Source organism: Argopecten irradians, chromosome 14, assembly GCF_041381155.1.
Source record: "Argopecten irradians isolate NY chromosome 14, Ai_NY, whole genome shotgun sequence".
Classification (NCBI taxonomy): domain Eukaryota; kingdom Metazoa; phylum Mollusca; class Bivalvia; order Pectinida; family Pectinidae; genus Argopecten; species Argopecten irradians.
Genome location: NC_091147.1, coordinates 10,927,661 through 10,945,474, shown reverse-complemented (window position 1 = coordinate 10,945,474; position 17,814 = coordinate 10,927,661). Strand labels below are relative to the sequence as shown.

At 35.8% G+C, this 17,814-nt stretch overlaps 1 protein-coding gene across 2 annotated transcripts; it reads left to right on the top strand.

Annotated features, from left to right (window-relative positions):
- The first annotated feature begins 2,837 nt into the window (after positions 1-2,837).
- On the top strand, positions 2,838-17,309 carry LOC138306930 (monocarboxylate transporter 12-like). 2 transcript variants are annotated; one of them, XM_069247510.1, is made up of 6 exons: positions 2,838-2,988; positions 8,816-8,944; positions 10,676-10,819; positions 14,816-14,962; positions 15,365-16,495; positions 17,084-17,309. In XM_069247510.1, the coding sequence occupies exons 2-6, from the start codon at positions 8,821-8,823 to the stop codon at positions 17,233-17,235; spliced, it is 1,698 nt and encodes a 565-aa protein (XP_069103611.1). In that variant the 5' UTR covers positions 2,838-2,988; positions 8,816-8,820; the 3' UTR covers positions 17,236-17,309. The 2 variants fall into 2 exon arrangements, with proteins under 2 accessions (XP_069103611.1, XP_069103610.1); XM_069247509.1 differs by lacking the exon at positions 2,838-2,988 and adding an exon at positions 4,506-4,828.
- Positions 17,310-17,814: the final 505 nt, after the last annotated feature.

The window sequence follows — 17,814 nt, the reverse complement described above, 5'->3', positions numbered from 1 at the left end:
TGTAGGCACCCTCTTACTAAAGATGTCCCTTAAAGAAACCTCTTTAATCTACAAAGTAAAAATATAGTTTTCCTCACGAATCTCAGTTTTTCCTAATATCAACACCCTCTGGGCTTATGTAACAACAGTCTAACAACTACCGCACGATAATACTAGTAAAGGGGCGTTACTCCTATGTCACTGATGAATCACGAGAGTCACATTGGCAAACAATGAAAAGTCCTTAACTATCAAAACACGCCATAAAAGATTATTAGGTCAATTAGTCGAATAACGTTAATTATAAGGACTGCTATTCCAAAGTAATATTGTGAACACTAATGAAGTGACGTGTATTCAACATATTGTGACGTCACTAATACATAATTTTCTTACAACACTGCACAAAATAATGAAGTCGACATAGCGGACAAGGAAACAAATCCTGAATTTCTGTAAAGACTATGCTTACATTGTACCTACTTGTATATAGATTTACTTTAAATGTTCGTGAAAATAAATATCGCTTGAAGAAATTGGAATACGAGTGAACTTGTATTGAGGACTGATGCATAATTAATATGTTTTGACATGTTTGAAGTTGGTACGGTGTAATTATACAGTATTGTTTCTGTCTCTATATAAATGCAACAGATGTTGACGTCTATTTGTAAAAAGGTAGGTGATAGACACAAACGTTTTATTTAAGATGACACATATCCAGTGGATAGGCATCAGGATGAATGTGGAACTACATACGATCGCGAGTATCGTCCGTGATCATCCTGACTGGACTAGCTGTTCAACAGGTACATATGTTAGTATGCCTACCATAAATCACGTCGGTTTTAATATTATTAGAATGATGAATCATTAAACAGGTTGTTAGAAAATTATACCTTGATCACTTTAAAGTGAACGGTCGGGCAAAAATGGCTAAAGTCGGTAAAATGGTGTGAATGTATCCAGTATAATTTCTTATGAAATGGAAAAAATAAAATCTCTCGTCAAAATCTGTCTGCGTACGAAGAAATTAATTTAAAGTATAGAAATTCTAAAACGTCCTCCCGGCTCACTATGTCCGTGGTTACATATCCACGCAGCCTCGCTTTCAATGCTTTCAACTTTTCTTTACTTTAATGGTCAGAACTGGGAAACTAAGCAGAACTTGGCCGTCGTATTAATATGTGAAAGTTTTGGAAGGCCAATGAACGCATTTAGACTGGTTTCCTTTGCCCGACCATACCTTGATCACTTTAATATGCAGATTCAACTAAATTGTCATTAAGTTAACATTAGTCTATGCCATTAACTCTTTATAAATCAATAACCATCAATTGTTCACATAATGTTATATTTGTCCTTGCAATATGCATTCTTTTTTACTAAATCTAATGGCCTATACTTTTTTTCTGTCAAACCACAAAATCCCACTTTACCCGGTGATTCGCTATGCTACATAGTATCGACAAAGAAAGATTTCTTTTAAACAAAAAAGAATTTTAACATTCAAAAGTTTTAAATGCTCCTTCATTAGCTTTTAGGAAACACACTGACATGAAGTAATAGGCTTATAAGTATTGAAATCGCATGACTTTGGGGGTCAGGTAATTTCTATTTTCACGCATAAACAGACAACGCTCTATAAATGGTCGCTGTATCCGGCCGAAAGTGCCAGACGTGATAACGTCGCCTGGTATGTTTTAAAATATGAAAACGAACATTCAAAGGTAATTAGCGGGAGGTTTCAAATACATATGTTGGTGGTATAACGTTTCTAGAGGAAGACACGACGTTTTGTTGACATCGATCATACGTGGGTGATTTGATGAACCGATCAAATTTGTTAATGTATTGAATTGATAGAATTAAATATAATAAGATCATATGACGTCGTATTTAACAAACAGATTTAACGCAACATAAATAAAATAAGATAACGTGACTAATTGTCAGTCGTAAGTTTATTGTTTCTTTGTTTGTTCCTTTGTTTGGTTTTACATTGATGTGGTGAAGTGCAATGTGTATTCATTTCTAATGTCATTTCACTATGTTTGTCAACATCGTTTGCACGAAAGAGTAAAATGAAATCTTCTAGAGTTTGTTTTAAAACATCAAAATATATCGCATGAACACTCACGTGTATCGATTAATTCCAACTGATATGATTAATTTACAACAAGATATTGCGACGATTTTTAAAGTAGATATATTGCAATTTGCAGTATCAAATAATTTTGCCAATTTTACCACAGCAAATATATATTTTCAATTGTAGCTGAGATCTAGAGTAAACAAAATCATTAAGCATGATCTAAACGAAGTACTCACATACATAGCTATCTGTTCTGACCTTTGGTATTATAATAAATTCAGTCGTTAAATGAAATACCAATCAAACAAAGTCTATTGCAAATGTAAAATGTAATTATGAATGAAATAACAAAGAAAATAAAATTGATCATCTGTTTACCTAGTACATGACGTCGGTTATTTGTGTTGATTACACGAAAAGTCAATAATAGCTCACCTTAGTACTCTTATTATAATTGATACCAGTCCACTATTGAGCACAACCTCTGAATACCATACATAAGGAATGAAAAGAGTCATCAAAACTTTAAATCCCCTATATACATTGTAAGAAATCCCAAGATCCACCTGTCATAATCGGTGATATTAAATATAAATGTAAACATAATCAAACCTTGACAAAACAGACTCGAATTCATTCATTACGTCTGTATGTATAGCATATACATATCTGGTAGGCCGGCTGATCTTTTGTATGGGTGTCCGGGTGACATTACCATCAGCTAACTGACAATGGCGCTTACCCGACTGGCTCACGGTCATAGCGTTCACGGCTGTCTTCCAAATGATATATTGTTTTATCCCAAGGAGTCAAATCACGTCCAATTGCACTTGGGCCCTAAACTGCAAATGTGCCATGTCAGTCTTTGCTAGGGACGTTGAGTGTGGAGAATGAACAACGACACAACAAAATAGGTATGTATCTTAATATCGGATACGGTTTTTGTCTTTATTGATATGCATTTTATCCGAAAATTAATTTGAATGACATGAATAAAATGAAAACGCATGTTTTCATTTTGGAAAATATATATTTAGATTTACATAATTCTTATCAGGTTAGATAAACGTAGCATTACACGGTTCTCGGTTATCGTTAATTTGCCGTACGTTGATTTTGTTGGCATCATAATCTTTCTTCCTTACAATGCAGTGTCATTTTTCTAAAATGCAGTGCCATATTTCTACAATGCAGTGTCATTTTTCTTCAATGCAGTGTCACTTTTTCACTCATTAACTATAATCGTTTTAATAATTTCTATATAGCGTTATAGGTCAATCATGTTTTTTTTTCATTTCTTTAAAAATGATTTTATCTTGATCATCTCATAACGTCATCATAATGTCGTTCCTGATTGGCTGAAACATTGGCGCAGTGATATTATAGAGAGTGAAAGAAAAGAGTCTCTAACAAAATTGGAATAACACGTTTTATATAAAACTACAAGAATTAACTTTATGTTATTGAGCAATAACAAATTAATCAAATTGTACTTTTACTGTAAACCACTGCGCTGATTACCTACTTCTAGTACAGGTTTATATTAGTTTTTGTGTTGTATTTCCATAACACAACAGTCTATTGACGTTAATTATTAATCCGCCATTAACAGTTTTCCCTAAAGTGGCTTTATGTTTGTATATACAAGTCATATACAGAGTCAAATAAGCCCTTCTCTAGTCAAGTTCACCTGCAGATGTATTTTGTTTGTTACCATAAGTGGTCCGAAATAAATATCCTTTGATGTACACAGTTTTGTATAATTCAGGGAGATACACAAATTGAATTTACAATCTGATTCTGCAAAATACCTTGTATAAATGTAAAACCTTATGAAATGAACAATATTTTATGTAGTTATATTGTTATCAGAATCAGAACAGAACTCTAACATAATTCTATAAGCTTGATATTTTTATCGTAATGTGAAATTTAGATTGAACAAATAATGTAATACAAGAAGAAATTCTAAAGCTCGGCTTCATATATAATCCAGGCTAATGTGAACTACCAAACTTCATCCAAAGGGCACCTAATAGGGTTCCTCGGAAACTGATAATTACATGCAGATATAAATGCATCATTTATTAATACAAAGGGTCATTTTGTGACAATCATTTAGACACTCTGTTGTACGTTGTTTGTATTTTATCATATTTCAGCTATTTCGTATAGCGCTACAGATATAAGATCGGGAGTCAGTGGGACATAATCTCTATGGTAAATATAGGTTACACATTACAGATAGGCCCGGGTAGAGCTCCGTACTTTGTATTGTCTTGCGATAACAATGTAGATACGGGTACTACATATATAGTATATAATGGTGTACATGTTGTAGCATCATACCAGTCAAGAAAGGTCATTGTATAGGATATAGATACAGCTCATTACAAGATATGCACACATTTAGCATGTTTGACGCTACACAATTAAAGCAGCACATCAAGTACTCAGAACGTTAAACGCAAATATTTACATTTCTTTTATATCTTTAAGGGGTGAATAAAAGGGTTTTACGTGCAGTTTTATAAATAGTGAGTCCTTCTTACTCGAAAATCGTGCACACCATCGGATGGGCATGCGCTGTGATACTGCGTACCTGGACATATTATCAGTTTAAAGGTACTGTTCCACACCTGTCGATGTTCGTTAACTAACGTTACCCAACTGGATTGGGACAGTCAGACCTATAGTGTAGAGATATGACCGGGGTTTAGATGACATATACCCGTATCTAGGCAGCTGTGTAAGGTAGGTGCATGCATTATATAACTATACACATACTGGTGTACATTGGTTTGCTTATAACCTTCAATGTTTGTTGTTCTTATTGCTAACCTTGGTACAGTAAATAGAAGTACCATACATGCATCTGTAATTTCAGGGTTTTAACAGCTTAAATTATATGAAACAATTACCTATTAGGACATGTTATGTAAATCGCGTATACATGTAATTATATGGGTTAATTTCTGTGAATGATGATTGTATATCGGGTCACTTCTCTAGATCATATTCCGGGTGTAGTTATCTCCTTGTCGACTTTGAAAATCTGGTTGACTTAAAATAGGTGACCTTAACTAGACGTTTTAAGTTTCCTTATCGTGACGTAGTTTTGTTAAACCCTTTTTACGTTATAAGATTTATCGTCTTATTTCAAAATGTTCTTAATGCGCTATTTCTATATACAGATAATGTACAGGTACACGGAAATACCTTCTGTGTGATTTATACGACACAAATGAAAACATATTACATGTACCTATAGCTATTGATTGTACGACTTTTCTCTTTATTGCTGCCGTTCGATTAATGTATGAGGTTATTTCAAAATATCTATATAGGCTATAAAATCAAATGTAATTGTCGTCAATATGGTAACATTCGAGGACACTATACTAATACAATGGGATGATGGGGCAATTCAGATAGCGCTTTTATATCAATTCAATTTAAATTATTTCATTGGTTTAAACAAACGTATTTCGTAACAGGTCGTGCATTTATTAATCCTAACCAGCGTTTGTATACTGAAACATTAAACTGCCTTCTTGGGGATTTATGATCCTATAATTCTTCCAGGATTGCAAATAAATTTAATATGCTTATATATCTGTTCTCTATTATTTTTAATCCGAACTGTAGTGTACACTGTTATCGCTATTATCCAAATCAAATTTCCCGCTGCCCTCGTCAGTGGAGCCTCTTCAGTAGCCATGACGTCATTCATGGTAAAATAGAATAAGTCCATGGAAATAAATAATAACAACAAACATCATCAGTGCACCTCCAACATTTTAATTAGTATTTTCCGGTATTCAACATTTTGAAATAACGCTTACAGATATTGTTTTAAATAATAAAGAACAATTGAATTTTTCGTTCAGATAGCACAAAATTACTCACAGAAATGCGTAGTACGTCATGGTCAGAACGACGTCACAAAATATATCCCGCGTCTGACTATAGAGCTACGGGAGTTATAGCAGAATTATGATATCACAGATTCCGTTTTTGTTTAGTAAGATTACACAGGTATCTTTATAACATTTTAACAATGACATGTAACATTATTGGATTAACCTTGTCATATCACTATTTCACAAAAAAAGAAGAGCATAAGATTAACACCATGACACACGACAACATTAGAACGTGATGATATCATTACACTACCCGGGCTTATTTTATACACACTTCACAGAGGATCTCATGGAAAACAAGGTGCTTGTTAGAGCAGTTATTCACAATCGAGTTGGTCTATCATTTGAGAATTTTGAACATTTTTGTCTAATTATGTCTGATATGTAACAATGTCGTACTAAACGACTCAAATAATGTTACTTTTGACACAGCTCTGTACTGGTTTGTTAGGTTGTAGGATGGATCCCGCAGTTATTACATCTGTTTGTCATTTAGTGCTAATATTGATTAATTACAGTGGTCAAAAGAAGTAGGACACTTCAAATAGTTCTTTATTAATGGTGACCTGGGTGTCTAATAACTCTGACCATTTTAATTTGTTCGTACTGTTTATAAGCCCATCAGCATGAAAACAATTTACTTATAACAATAAGCGCACCTGTCTGAGCACTGACCAGTAAGAATACATTTCGAATACTCCATTCCTCAATACATTATGTTATTAAACTATAAAATTTAACTGTTTTTAATTAAACATTCTTAATCCGGTTGTGTTATTATTGATTGATGTTCCTAGGAAACTAACGGGGAAGGGATTTGATGGGGATATTAAAGTAAAGGAGGCAATTCCGCAAATTAACAAATAACTAAGGTTCCAAATCTAGCGGAGACAGAAACATTGTCACTATAACTCGAAAGAAATGAAGATTTGGGACTGTCATATGATTGCTTATAACCCTATCTGTTATTAAAGGTGACCAACGTGGAAACCTAATATAATTGTAATTATGTCCATTTCTTTGTGACATACTTAATCAGTTAGGTTCTATGGTCTAAAGTTTGCAAGGTTGGTATAAAGGAATAATTCTATTGTGGTTACATGTACGACAGTGTATTCTGCACGATCGCTGGTGAATAATTAGAATATTATATATATGTGTGTGTTTTTCGAACGTTGATTTTTTAATGTTGACTGAAATGATAAATTTGATAACATAAGGAAAATAATTTCAATTGATTTGAATTGAGGTCTGGACGACACGGATTGATTTTCGGATACACCAGAAATCACCGTTATTAAAAAATATAAAAATAAAAAATACAAAATATTAACAACGAAGTTAACATGGCTTCATTATTAAACTTATTAAATAAACAATTAATTTATTGTATAATTTGTATGATATCGATATAATACTGATCGTGTGTAAAGCTATCCGAATATTACAGTGTAGGTAGTCGTGGCTCGTTTAGGTATCCTTTATGACATTACGGGTGACAGGAGTTGAGTTGACAGGAAATCCTTTTGTACTTTTATTCTTCACGTAATAACCTGATCTACCTGTATATGTTCTGATAAACGGATTACTAATCAATGACCATTGTCTTGCTATGTACGTAACAGGCCCGCCGGGAAGCGCTGACCACTCAGTACGGGTAGTAAGTAATGTTTAACTAATGCCATCTGCCAGCTATTTTTACGAAACATTGCGTCTTTGCAAACGAATCTGTTTCAGTCAGTCAAGGCCATTTAAGGACGGCCTCCCATGTGTGCAGCGTGTTACGGTATGTGTCTGTACAGATGTATGTTATGGTATGTGATTGTCTGTACAGATGTATCATGTTTTGTTTGGGTTTGTTTTATTACATGTAGGTGTAACACCCTGCATGTAAATAGGAATTTAATACAATATAGCCAATAGTAACCTTTTCAAAGTACAAAATATAATATAGTCTCTCAGTACCCTCTCTCAGAACTATTTTAGTGGTTTTTGTAATATAGATTTTCATGTATACATGTACATATGTATTTATAAGTCTTAGATTGTTTTATTGTAAGAAAAATACAAAAGGTGAGACATTGTACATGCCATTGTAAGCGTAATAGTGTTATGAATGGGATCCGTGGATGGATGCGGTTAGCATTGCTTAAGTTGATTTCCCTATGCCATTAATTATTACACACACCAGTATTATATAATGTTTGTGTATATAACATACGTACTCGTTTTAGACCAATCAAATTTTAGCGCGACATTGATTTTGAACTTGTAACTACAGTGATGGATTCGCGCTAATTATAAACATCTGGCACGAAAAGCACTACAACTACGATCACCGCTACATAATTCAGTTTACAACATTGTGTGTAAACACCTGTCGCCAGCGCTAATCACAAAAATATTGAAATTACGCTGTACTATTCCCGTGGTGAAGTCTTTGCCTAATGTATAATGATTGTTTCACTCTAGTACGCTGTATTACATTAATCGAGTATATGTACATTGGTATATGTATCTGTCTGGCATCACCTTATAACTGTTTATACACAAATACACATCTATAATACAGTTGACGACATAGAGTAGAAACTAATTAATAAATAATTAAAGAGATAAACCAGCGGTACATGGACTATGCAGTCATATACAGTGTATACCACAAGGATAGGACTACAACTTTAATTCATTATCGGCATTATATATATGCGTATGACATTGTTCATCCGTATTAGGTAATGGCATATATTGGTCAGTATACACTATATAAGGTTTAAATTACTTATGACATATAACATACATGTATGTTATACAGACATCATGGGTGGAAGTGGCGAAGAGAAAGAAAGCGAGGAGAAAGAAAAAGACGAGGATGAAGAGGAAAGGGAAGAAGACGACCCTAATAAACAAACAGACCAGGGATGGGCGTGGATGGTACTTATAGGTAATCTGAGGAAGCATCTACCAAACTTATGTATATATACAGGGGCGTAGGACGGCGGGGGGGGGGGGGGGGGGGGGGGGGGGATTGCCCCCCCCCCCCGTTCCCCAGGACGGGGAGGCAAACATGTCTTTTTGCCCCCCCCCCCCCATTTTTCGCCGAGTGAAATGTTCTAAAATGCACATTTGAAAGAAAAAAGGGTCCTCCTGTACATATTTGCACTTCATTTTAGAAAATTTTCCGCTGCGCGGCGCGTTTCCTAAAACGTTCAAGCATTTAATGTTCAAACCTTTAATAATGAAAATTCAATACACACGAACTACACTAAAAATGTCCACCAATGGATTATACTATTTAAAAAAAATGTTTCTTAAAAAAATATTAATTTGTTTATATATCTTCAATTCATTATTATTTTGAGTTACACAACAATGTGCCGATGGTGTGAATCCGGTATGTTCAGATCGAGCTGGGTTACCAAATGGTATGACGAAACTCACAAGTAATGCGGGTAACTTTAAATCGAAAAATTACCGTAAAAAGCTTTAAAATCATCAAAATACATTGTAAAACTCATATCAGCCATTCCAAATCGTAATTTTTTTCTCGAGGGAGACCCCCGGACCCCCCCCCCCCCCAAACAAATTCTCGCGCCTTCGGCGCTTGCAAATTCATCAAAATACATCGTAAAACTCATCTGAGCCATTCTAAATCGAAATTTTTTTCCGGGGGAGAACACAAGACCCCCCAAACAAGAAAATCTCACACCTTCAAAATTCATCAAAAAAACTCATCTCAGCCATTCTAAATCTTAAATCCCCCCCAACACCAAAATCTCGCGCCTTCGGCGCTCGCAAATTCAACAAAATGCATCGTAAAATTCATCTCAGCCATTCTAAAGCGTAATTTTTTTCCCGGGGGAGACCCCCCAGACCCCCAAACACCAAAATCTCGCGCCAGCGAATCTCTCAAAATCAACAAAATGCATCGTAAAACTGATCTCTGCCATTCTAAATCGTACATATTTTTCCCGGGGGAGACCTCCCGTCCCCCGAACACCAAAATCTCGCGCCTTCGGCGCTCGCAAAATCATCAAAATGCATCGTAAAACTCATCACAATCATTCTAAATCGTAATATTTTTTCCAGTGGACACCCCGGAACCCCCAAAGTCGCACGCTTATTTGCGTATTCATTAATTTCCTGTTAGCGACGCCACTGTCTATAGATGTGTATAAGGATTATATGTAATGATATATGAAAAAAAAGTATATCAAGTATCTCCTGTGGGTGCGGGGTGCGCGAGGGGGGGGGGTTACGAAATATTGAGGACCTTTGCCCCCCCATTACGTTTCATCTTCCTACGCCACTGATAAATATATATAATCATTAGCATAATCGTAACTCGATTTATAATTGGTCACAATGAGATCAACTGTACTATGTATACATGAAGTAGCATACTCGCCTAACTAAAACCCCTTGATACAATTTAAATAGCGACACCAAATTAAATTTCAATTACCCAAACCCAAAACTTGTTGACGAATTTAGTCTGAATTAGATCTATACACTGTACAACTGGGAGTTACGTCCCTTGCATTGCATTTCTATAATTTTCTGTATAAGATATCTTACGTTTTGTTGAATATCCATCAATTTCTGTATATCATATCATACTCAATCGACCATGCATCATTTTCTGAATATGATATATTATATTTCATCCTTCCAGGTGCCACTATAGAGAGCTTTATGATAGTGGGATTCCTCAGATCGTTTGGGATATTCTTCGTGGAGTTCCTAGTGACACTGAATACAAACGCTTCGATTTTGTCCTTGTCCTTATCAGTACAAACGCTGGTGTTTAGTGTTCTCAGTAAGTAACCACTCAGTACAAACGCTGGTGTTTAGTGTTCTCAGTAAGTAACCAATCAGTACAAACGCTGGTGTTTAGTGTTCTCAGTAAGTAACCACTCAGTACAAACGCTGGTGTTTAGTGTTCTCAGTAAGTAACCAATCAGTACAAACGCTGGTGTTTAGTGTTCTCAGTAAGTAACCAATCAGTACAAACGCTGGTGTTTAGTGTTCTCAGTAAGTAACCACTCAGTACAAACGCTGGTGTTTAGTGTTCTCAGTAAGTAACCAATCAGTACAAACGCTGGTGTTTAGTGTTCTCAGTAAGTAACCAATCAGTACAAACGCTGGTGTTTAGTGTTCTCAGTAAGTAACCATTCAGTACAAACGCTGGTGTTTAGTGTTCTCAGTAAGTAACCACTCAGTACAAACGCTGGTGTTTAGTGTTCTCAGTAAGTAACCACTCAGTACAAACGCTGGTGTTTAGTGTTCTCAGTAAGTAACCAATCAGTACAAACGCTGATTTTTAGTGTTCTCAGTAAGTAAGCAATCAGTACAAACGCTGGTGTTTAGTGTTCTCAGTAAGTAACCATCAGTACAAACGCTGGTGTTTAGTGTTCTCAGTAAGTAACCATCAGTACAAACGCTGGTGTTTAGTGTTCTCGTAAGTAACCATCAGTACAAACGCTGGTGTTTAGTGTTCTCAGTAAGTAACCACTCAGTACAAACGCTGGTGTTTAGTGTTCTCAGTAAGTAACCACTCAGTACAAACGCTGGTGTTTAGTGTTCTCAGTAAGTAACCAATCAGTACAAACGCTGGTGTTTAGTGTTCTCACTAACCAATCAGTACAAACGCTGGTGTTTAGTGTTCTCAGTAAGTAACCAATCAGTACAAACGCTGGTGTTTAGTGTTCTCAGTAAGTAACCAATCAGTACAAACGCTGGTGTTTAGTGTTCTCAGTAAGAAACCAACTCTCAGTACAAACGCTGGTGTTTAGTGTTCTCAGTAAGTAACCAATCAGTACAAACGCTGGTGTTTAGTGTTCTCAGTAAGTAACCAATCAGTACAAACGCTGGTGTTTAGTGTTCTCAGTAAGTAACCAATCAGTACAAACGCTGGTGTTTAGTGTTCTCAGTAAGTAACCACTCAGTACAAACGCTGGTGTTTAGTGTTCTCAGTAAGTAACCAATCAGTACAAACGCTGTGTGTTTAGTGTTCTCAGTAAGTAACCAATCAGTACAAACGCTGGTGTTTAGTGTTCTCAGTAAGTAACCAATCAGTACAAACGCTGGTGTTTAGTGTTCTCAGTAAGTAACCATCAGTACAAACGCTGGTGTTTAGTGTTCTCGTAAGTAACAATCAGTACAAACGCTGGTGTTTAGTGTTCTCAGTAAGTAACCAATCAGTACAAACGCTGGTGTTTAGTGTTCTCAGTAAACCAATCAGTACAACGCTGGTGTTTAGTGTTCTCAGTAACCAATCAGTACAAACGCTGGTGTTTAGTGTTCTCAGTGTTCAGTACTCAGTTTAAGTTCTCAGTAAGTAACCAATCAGTACAAACGCTGGTGTTTAGTGTTCTCAGTAAGTAACCAATATCAGTACAAACGCTGGTGTTTAGTGTTCTCAGTAAGTAACCACTCAGTGCAAACGCTGGTGTTTAGTGTTCTCAGTAAGTAACCAATCAGTACAAACGCTGGTGTTTAGTGTTCTCAGTAAGTAACCACTCAGTACAAACGCTGGTGTTTAGTGTTCTCAGTAAGTAACCACTCAGTACAAACGCTGGTGTTTAGTGTTCTCAGTAAGTAACCAATCAGTACAAACGCTGGTGTTTAGTGTTCTCAGTAAGAACCAACTCAGTACAAACGCTGGTGTTTAGTGTTCTCAGTAAGTAACCACTCAGTACAAACGCTGGTGTTTAGTGTTCTCGGTAAGTCACAACTCAGTACAGACGCTGATGTTTAGTGTTCTCAGTAAGTAACCAATCAGTACAAACGCTGGTGTTTAGTGTTCTCAGTAACCAATCAGTGCAAACGCTGGTGTTTAGTGTTCTCAGTAAGTAACCACTGAGTATAAACGCTGGTGTTTAGTGTTCTCAGTAAGTAACCACGAGTAAAACGCTGGTGTTTAGTGTTCTCAGTAAGTGACCATTCAGTACAAACGCTGGTGTTTAGTGTTCTCAGTAAGTGACCACTGAGTATAAACGCTGGTGTTTAGTGTTCTCAGTAAGTGACCATTCAGTACAGACGCTGATGTTTAGTGTTCTCAGTAAGTAACCACTCAGTACAAACGCTGGTGTTTAGTGTTCTTAGTAAGTAACCAATCAGTACAAACGCTGATGTTTAGTGTTCTTAGTAAGTAACCAATCAGTACAAACGCTGGTGTTTAGTGTTCTTTGTAAGTAAGCAATCAGAACAAACGCTGGTGTTTAGTGTTCTCAGTAAGTAACCGATGTAAATCATCATGTAATATCAACATTATTGCCATATGTCCATCAGAGATGGTGTTATACTGCGGCCAAATTCTGTCGGTGTGAAATGTGATCTTGATAATGACTTTAATTATTTCGTTTGACTTTATCCTTGGTGATCTTTGTTATTTTGTCAATCCTGACACTGGTCGTAGTTTTTCTATTCAGTCTTTCTAAACATAAATATCTATCTAAATATATGCGGGAGATGATGCTAAGAGTTATCCTGTGCGTGCGAGCTGTGATCTTAAGAATGGATTTTTGTCCAATGCTTTGTTTGTTTAGATGGTAGCCTATATTTCATTGATGTCTTAACGATAAGATTCGACTTATATCAGTTCGTATGTTTTATGACAAAAGGTATTTTACCCTGTAAATGCATATTAGAGAGTTACCTGCCTTGCAGTTTGCTTTTCATTTTGAGGTCAGTACTATGTGACTAAATCACTCACTTCGTCTGAAAACTCTGACGTTACGATCGCATTTTTGTATTCTTTGTTTCTTGTATATATTTATTGTTTTCACTCTTTTTGAAAACTCTTATTGATACACTGATCGCTTTAGTATAGCTTGTAACTTTGACGGTAATAGAAAAATGTGTTTTGTACCAGCAGTAACTCTGTCTGCACGTTGATCCAATTCCTATCGTTTATAACTTTGAATGGTATGAAAACATGTTTGGTATTTTTGGTAACTTTGATATGGATCTGTTTTGTATCCTAGGTAACTTTCATGTTGTACTATTACTTATTCACTGACTTATATTGTTCTCATTTAATATTATTAGTTATACACCGACTAATATTGTTCTCATTTGATATTATTAGTTATACACCGACTAATATTGTTCTCATTTGATATTATTAGTTATACACCGACTAACGTAACTGTGGTGTTGACATGTTTTGTCCTGTTGATTGTAACAGTGATCTGTTTTGTATTTTGCGTCGTATCTGTTTATTGTATTGCTGCTTATTGATATTTCAATGAGATTTTGAAATGGTCATTATTTTGTAGCATTAACATATTCACAAATCAATGACTACGCTTGTAAAACATGAACCATTTAAGCATTGAACGTCTTTCACTTGGCATTTATAGCCAATATGAATGCCGACTGGACAGAGACAAATTCCATGAAGCGCGTTAGCGCTTCAAGTTGGATTTTTCCTCTGTCCACCTGAAAACGTTCAATGCTTATATTTACATTGCGTAACATTTTTTTGTTGAAATGCCAAGGAACTTTGCATTTATAGTGAATTAATCATTCATTAACATCTAGAATGGAAAAGCCATTTAAACAGCCGTTTTCCATGATCGTTGGCACGACAATTGTGACGTCACAATTATAATGACGTCATAATAAGCGATTGAATTTTATTGTCTATATGACTTCCAAATGCGCTTGGTAAGGTTACATAGTGAGACTGCAGTGAAGATGTAAATATTACAGCGTAATTTGTGTTGCATCTGTGGTTACTTTGGGATTTTACTGAATCGTTTAAATTTTTTGTTGCACACTGATAATTACCGTTGTTTTGGTTTTGTAGCTCTTTTCACCCTGACGATGTCTGAGATATTAGATGCCCACCGTTCCATAGTAATGATTGGTGGACTGCTGGCCTTTTTCAGCTACTTCCTCAGCAGTTTTGTTAGGAAAGCAGAACTCCTGATATTGACGATTGGACTGGTATTTGGTATTTATATTAATTAAACGTATTCACCCAAACTAATATTGAGAAATGGTATATACGAGCTAATACTTCAATGAATAAACAAACATAAATGCATTAATAAATGGATGTATGAACTGCGACTGAATTAATGATTGATTGACAGGCTGAACGAATGAATCAATGAATTAGTAAATAGATAGATAGATAGATAAATAAATAAATAAATAAATAAATAAATAAATAATTAGATAAATAAATAAATAAATAATTTAATAAATAAATTTATGATCTGTCACTCTATTCTCACAAGTAATCTACCAACTGTTTAATTATATGGTTAAATGATGTAATCACAGTCGTTAGAATTGACATTGAATATTCCCGACTCACGCTTGATGTTTTGCTTTATACATGTAACAATAGGATCTGCTGCGGCGTTTGCCCACGGACCTGCCACAGTGATGTTGGGAAAGTACTTCGACAAGAAACGGGGAATGGCCAACGCTTTTATGAATTTTGGAGGAAGTACTGGCGGCCTCGTCCTGCCGAATCTGTTCCGATTACTACTGGACGAGTACTTATTACAGGGGACACTTTGGATCACAGCGGCACTCCTTCTAAACATCATGGTCACAGGGGCACTTCTTCGTCCGCTTAAACGACAACGAATACAAAAGAAAGTGACAAAGAGTGAAAGCAAAACAGTTAGAAACGGACACTTTAATAACGTTATATACAAACCAGTGAAGGACACTGCAGCTTCAGTCGGACAGTCTTATGACCGTCTAGTCTTGGGTCACTCAAATGGACAAAATAAAGCATGGCAGGAGCGCAAGTATCAGATGTTACAGGCAGGACGACGGCGGACGGTTTCGGATTCTGGAGTAACAACCGAAAGCTATGCCTTGAGATCCAGATTTCATAAAAGCACAGAGTTATCTCAGGGTCTGGGAGACGCTTTAGGCTCCCTTGGTAACATCCACCTTTCTGTGCCATCAGACGATGATGATAACGACAGCGTGTATGAAGAGGATACATGCGTCTCTAGGTGTCACAAACTTACATGCAGAAATGTTCTAGGAAATGTTCTAGATTTAAGACTACTGAAAAACAAATTATTCTTAATGAACTTGACAAGTTCAATGTGTTCCGTGTCTGGTCTCGCGCTAGTGGTGACATACATACCACATCATGCAAGGGATGTGGGCCTGACTGACCAACAGAACACTCAATTACTGACCATTATTGGCTGTACGGACTTACTTAACAAATTAATTCTAGTCTTCATAGCCGATAATAAAAAGATCAAACGCCATTTCCTTGTCGCAGCCTCCTTAATCATTACGGCAATTGCAACAATATTGATACCATACTGCACCCAGTTCTGGTCGCTTGCTGTTTACTCAGTGATTTATGGAACTTTTCATGGGACGTTTTTCGCTATGCTTGCAGTGTTAGTGGTAGACTTTGTTGGGATCGCCAATATATCCCAGGGGTTAGCTATCACCATGTTATCACATGGTGTGTCCATCTGCGTCTTCAATCCTGTTGTCGGTAAGTCTGTAAACAACTCATTTGACATTAAAATTACGCAAGAAGTTTTTATTAGTCTTTGATTTCATGGTACAATTCCATCAAGTGATAATAGCAAAATAAAATTTGACTTTATCCTCAAATGAGTGAAATGCATAATATATGTAAATATATATAAGAAGCTTTGAAGGCACCACTATAAGCTAATGACAGATTCCTTTGTAAATGTACATGTATTAATGTGAAATATGAGTTCATTTGCAAAGTATACACATATAATCGCTATCATTTAAATATTCTCTTATGTTTTCATTCAATAAAGTCTTTAATTTATGTGAATAGTGGACAATTACAAGAGGCATGTAAGAAGATAAATAGATTAGAGTGAGTCTGACTGTAAGTTTCATATTAGTACAAAATGTTATTATTCAATAAGTACATTTTAAAATCTTCTATTAATGTTTATAATTTGAAGATTTAATAGCTGTTTAATTTAATTTCCCAAGCAATACAAATGTTCAGTTACATTGTGTATGAGGCATGGAACTGCAAAATCAGTAATGATAGTTTTAATTTTATTTTATTTCTTTGTGTATTGTTTATCCGTAGGTGCTATACGTGATAACTTCCTCTCGTACGACCTCGCTTTCTACCTCATGGGCGGTTTCATGCTGTTTGGGGGAATCCTTCTGTTCCTGGAACCGAAAATACGACAATATGAAGAAAGGGGAAAGAACGAGGACATGCAAGCCGACTTATAGTGTGTCGTATGTAGTGATGCAAAGTAAGACAATGTTTTGACATGACGTTGGAATATTGAAGAAATTGATAGATAGTGCCCTCGCTATACATGTATATGTTAATAGTATGTCGTTTTTTGATGCATTCTTCTTCTATATTGAGCCGAACGAGTTTCCGCCATTTTGATTGCGACTACAACAACTGTATGTCGTAATCCCCCAACAAGTTTAGGTGATCAGGAACAAGGTGGACACATGTACAAACGATGTCCTCGGTATCATTCATACCTATTTCCTATTGTCAGGTGTCGTTTTAATGACTAAGTGGATTGTCTCATATGTACACAAAGTAATGTTTGCATTGTTAAGCGATGCGTTTTGTGCATTTAAACTCAAGAATATCAAATAAAATATTTTTCATCCCAGTCAAGTTTATTTTTTTCTTTCGAAGGAGTATGTGCATATAACATTGCTATGAGGAGTAGATGGAGTGTATCTGCTAATTTTACAGCTACTTAACCACTGACAAAGACTTTTGTTGTAACTCAGTCGGGATATAGAAGAGAAGACATAATCATGTTACAAATGAATGGGTAGGTT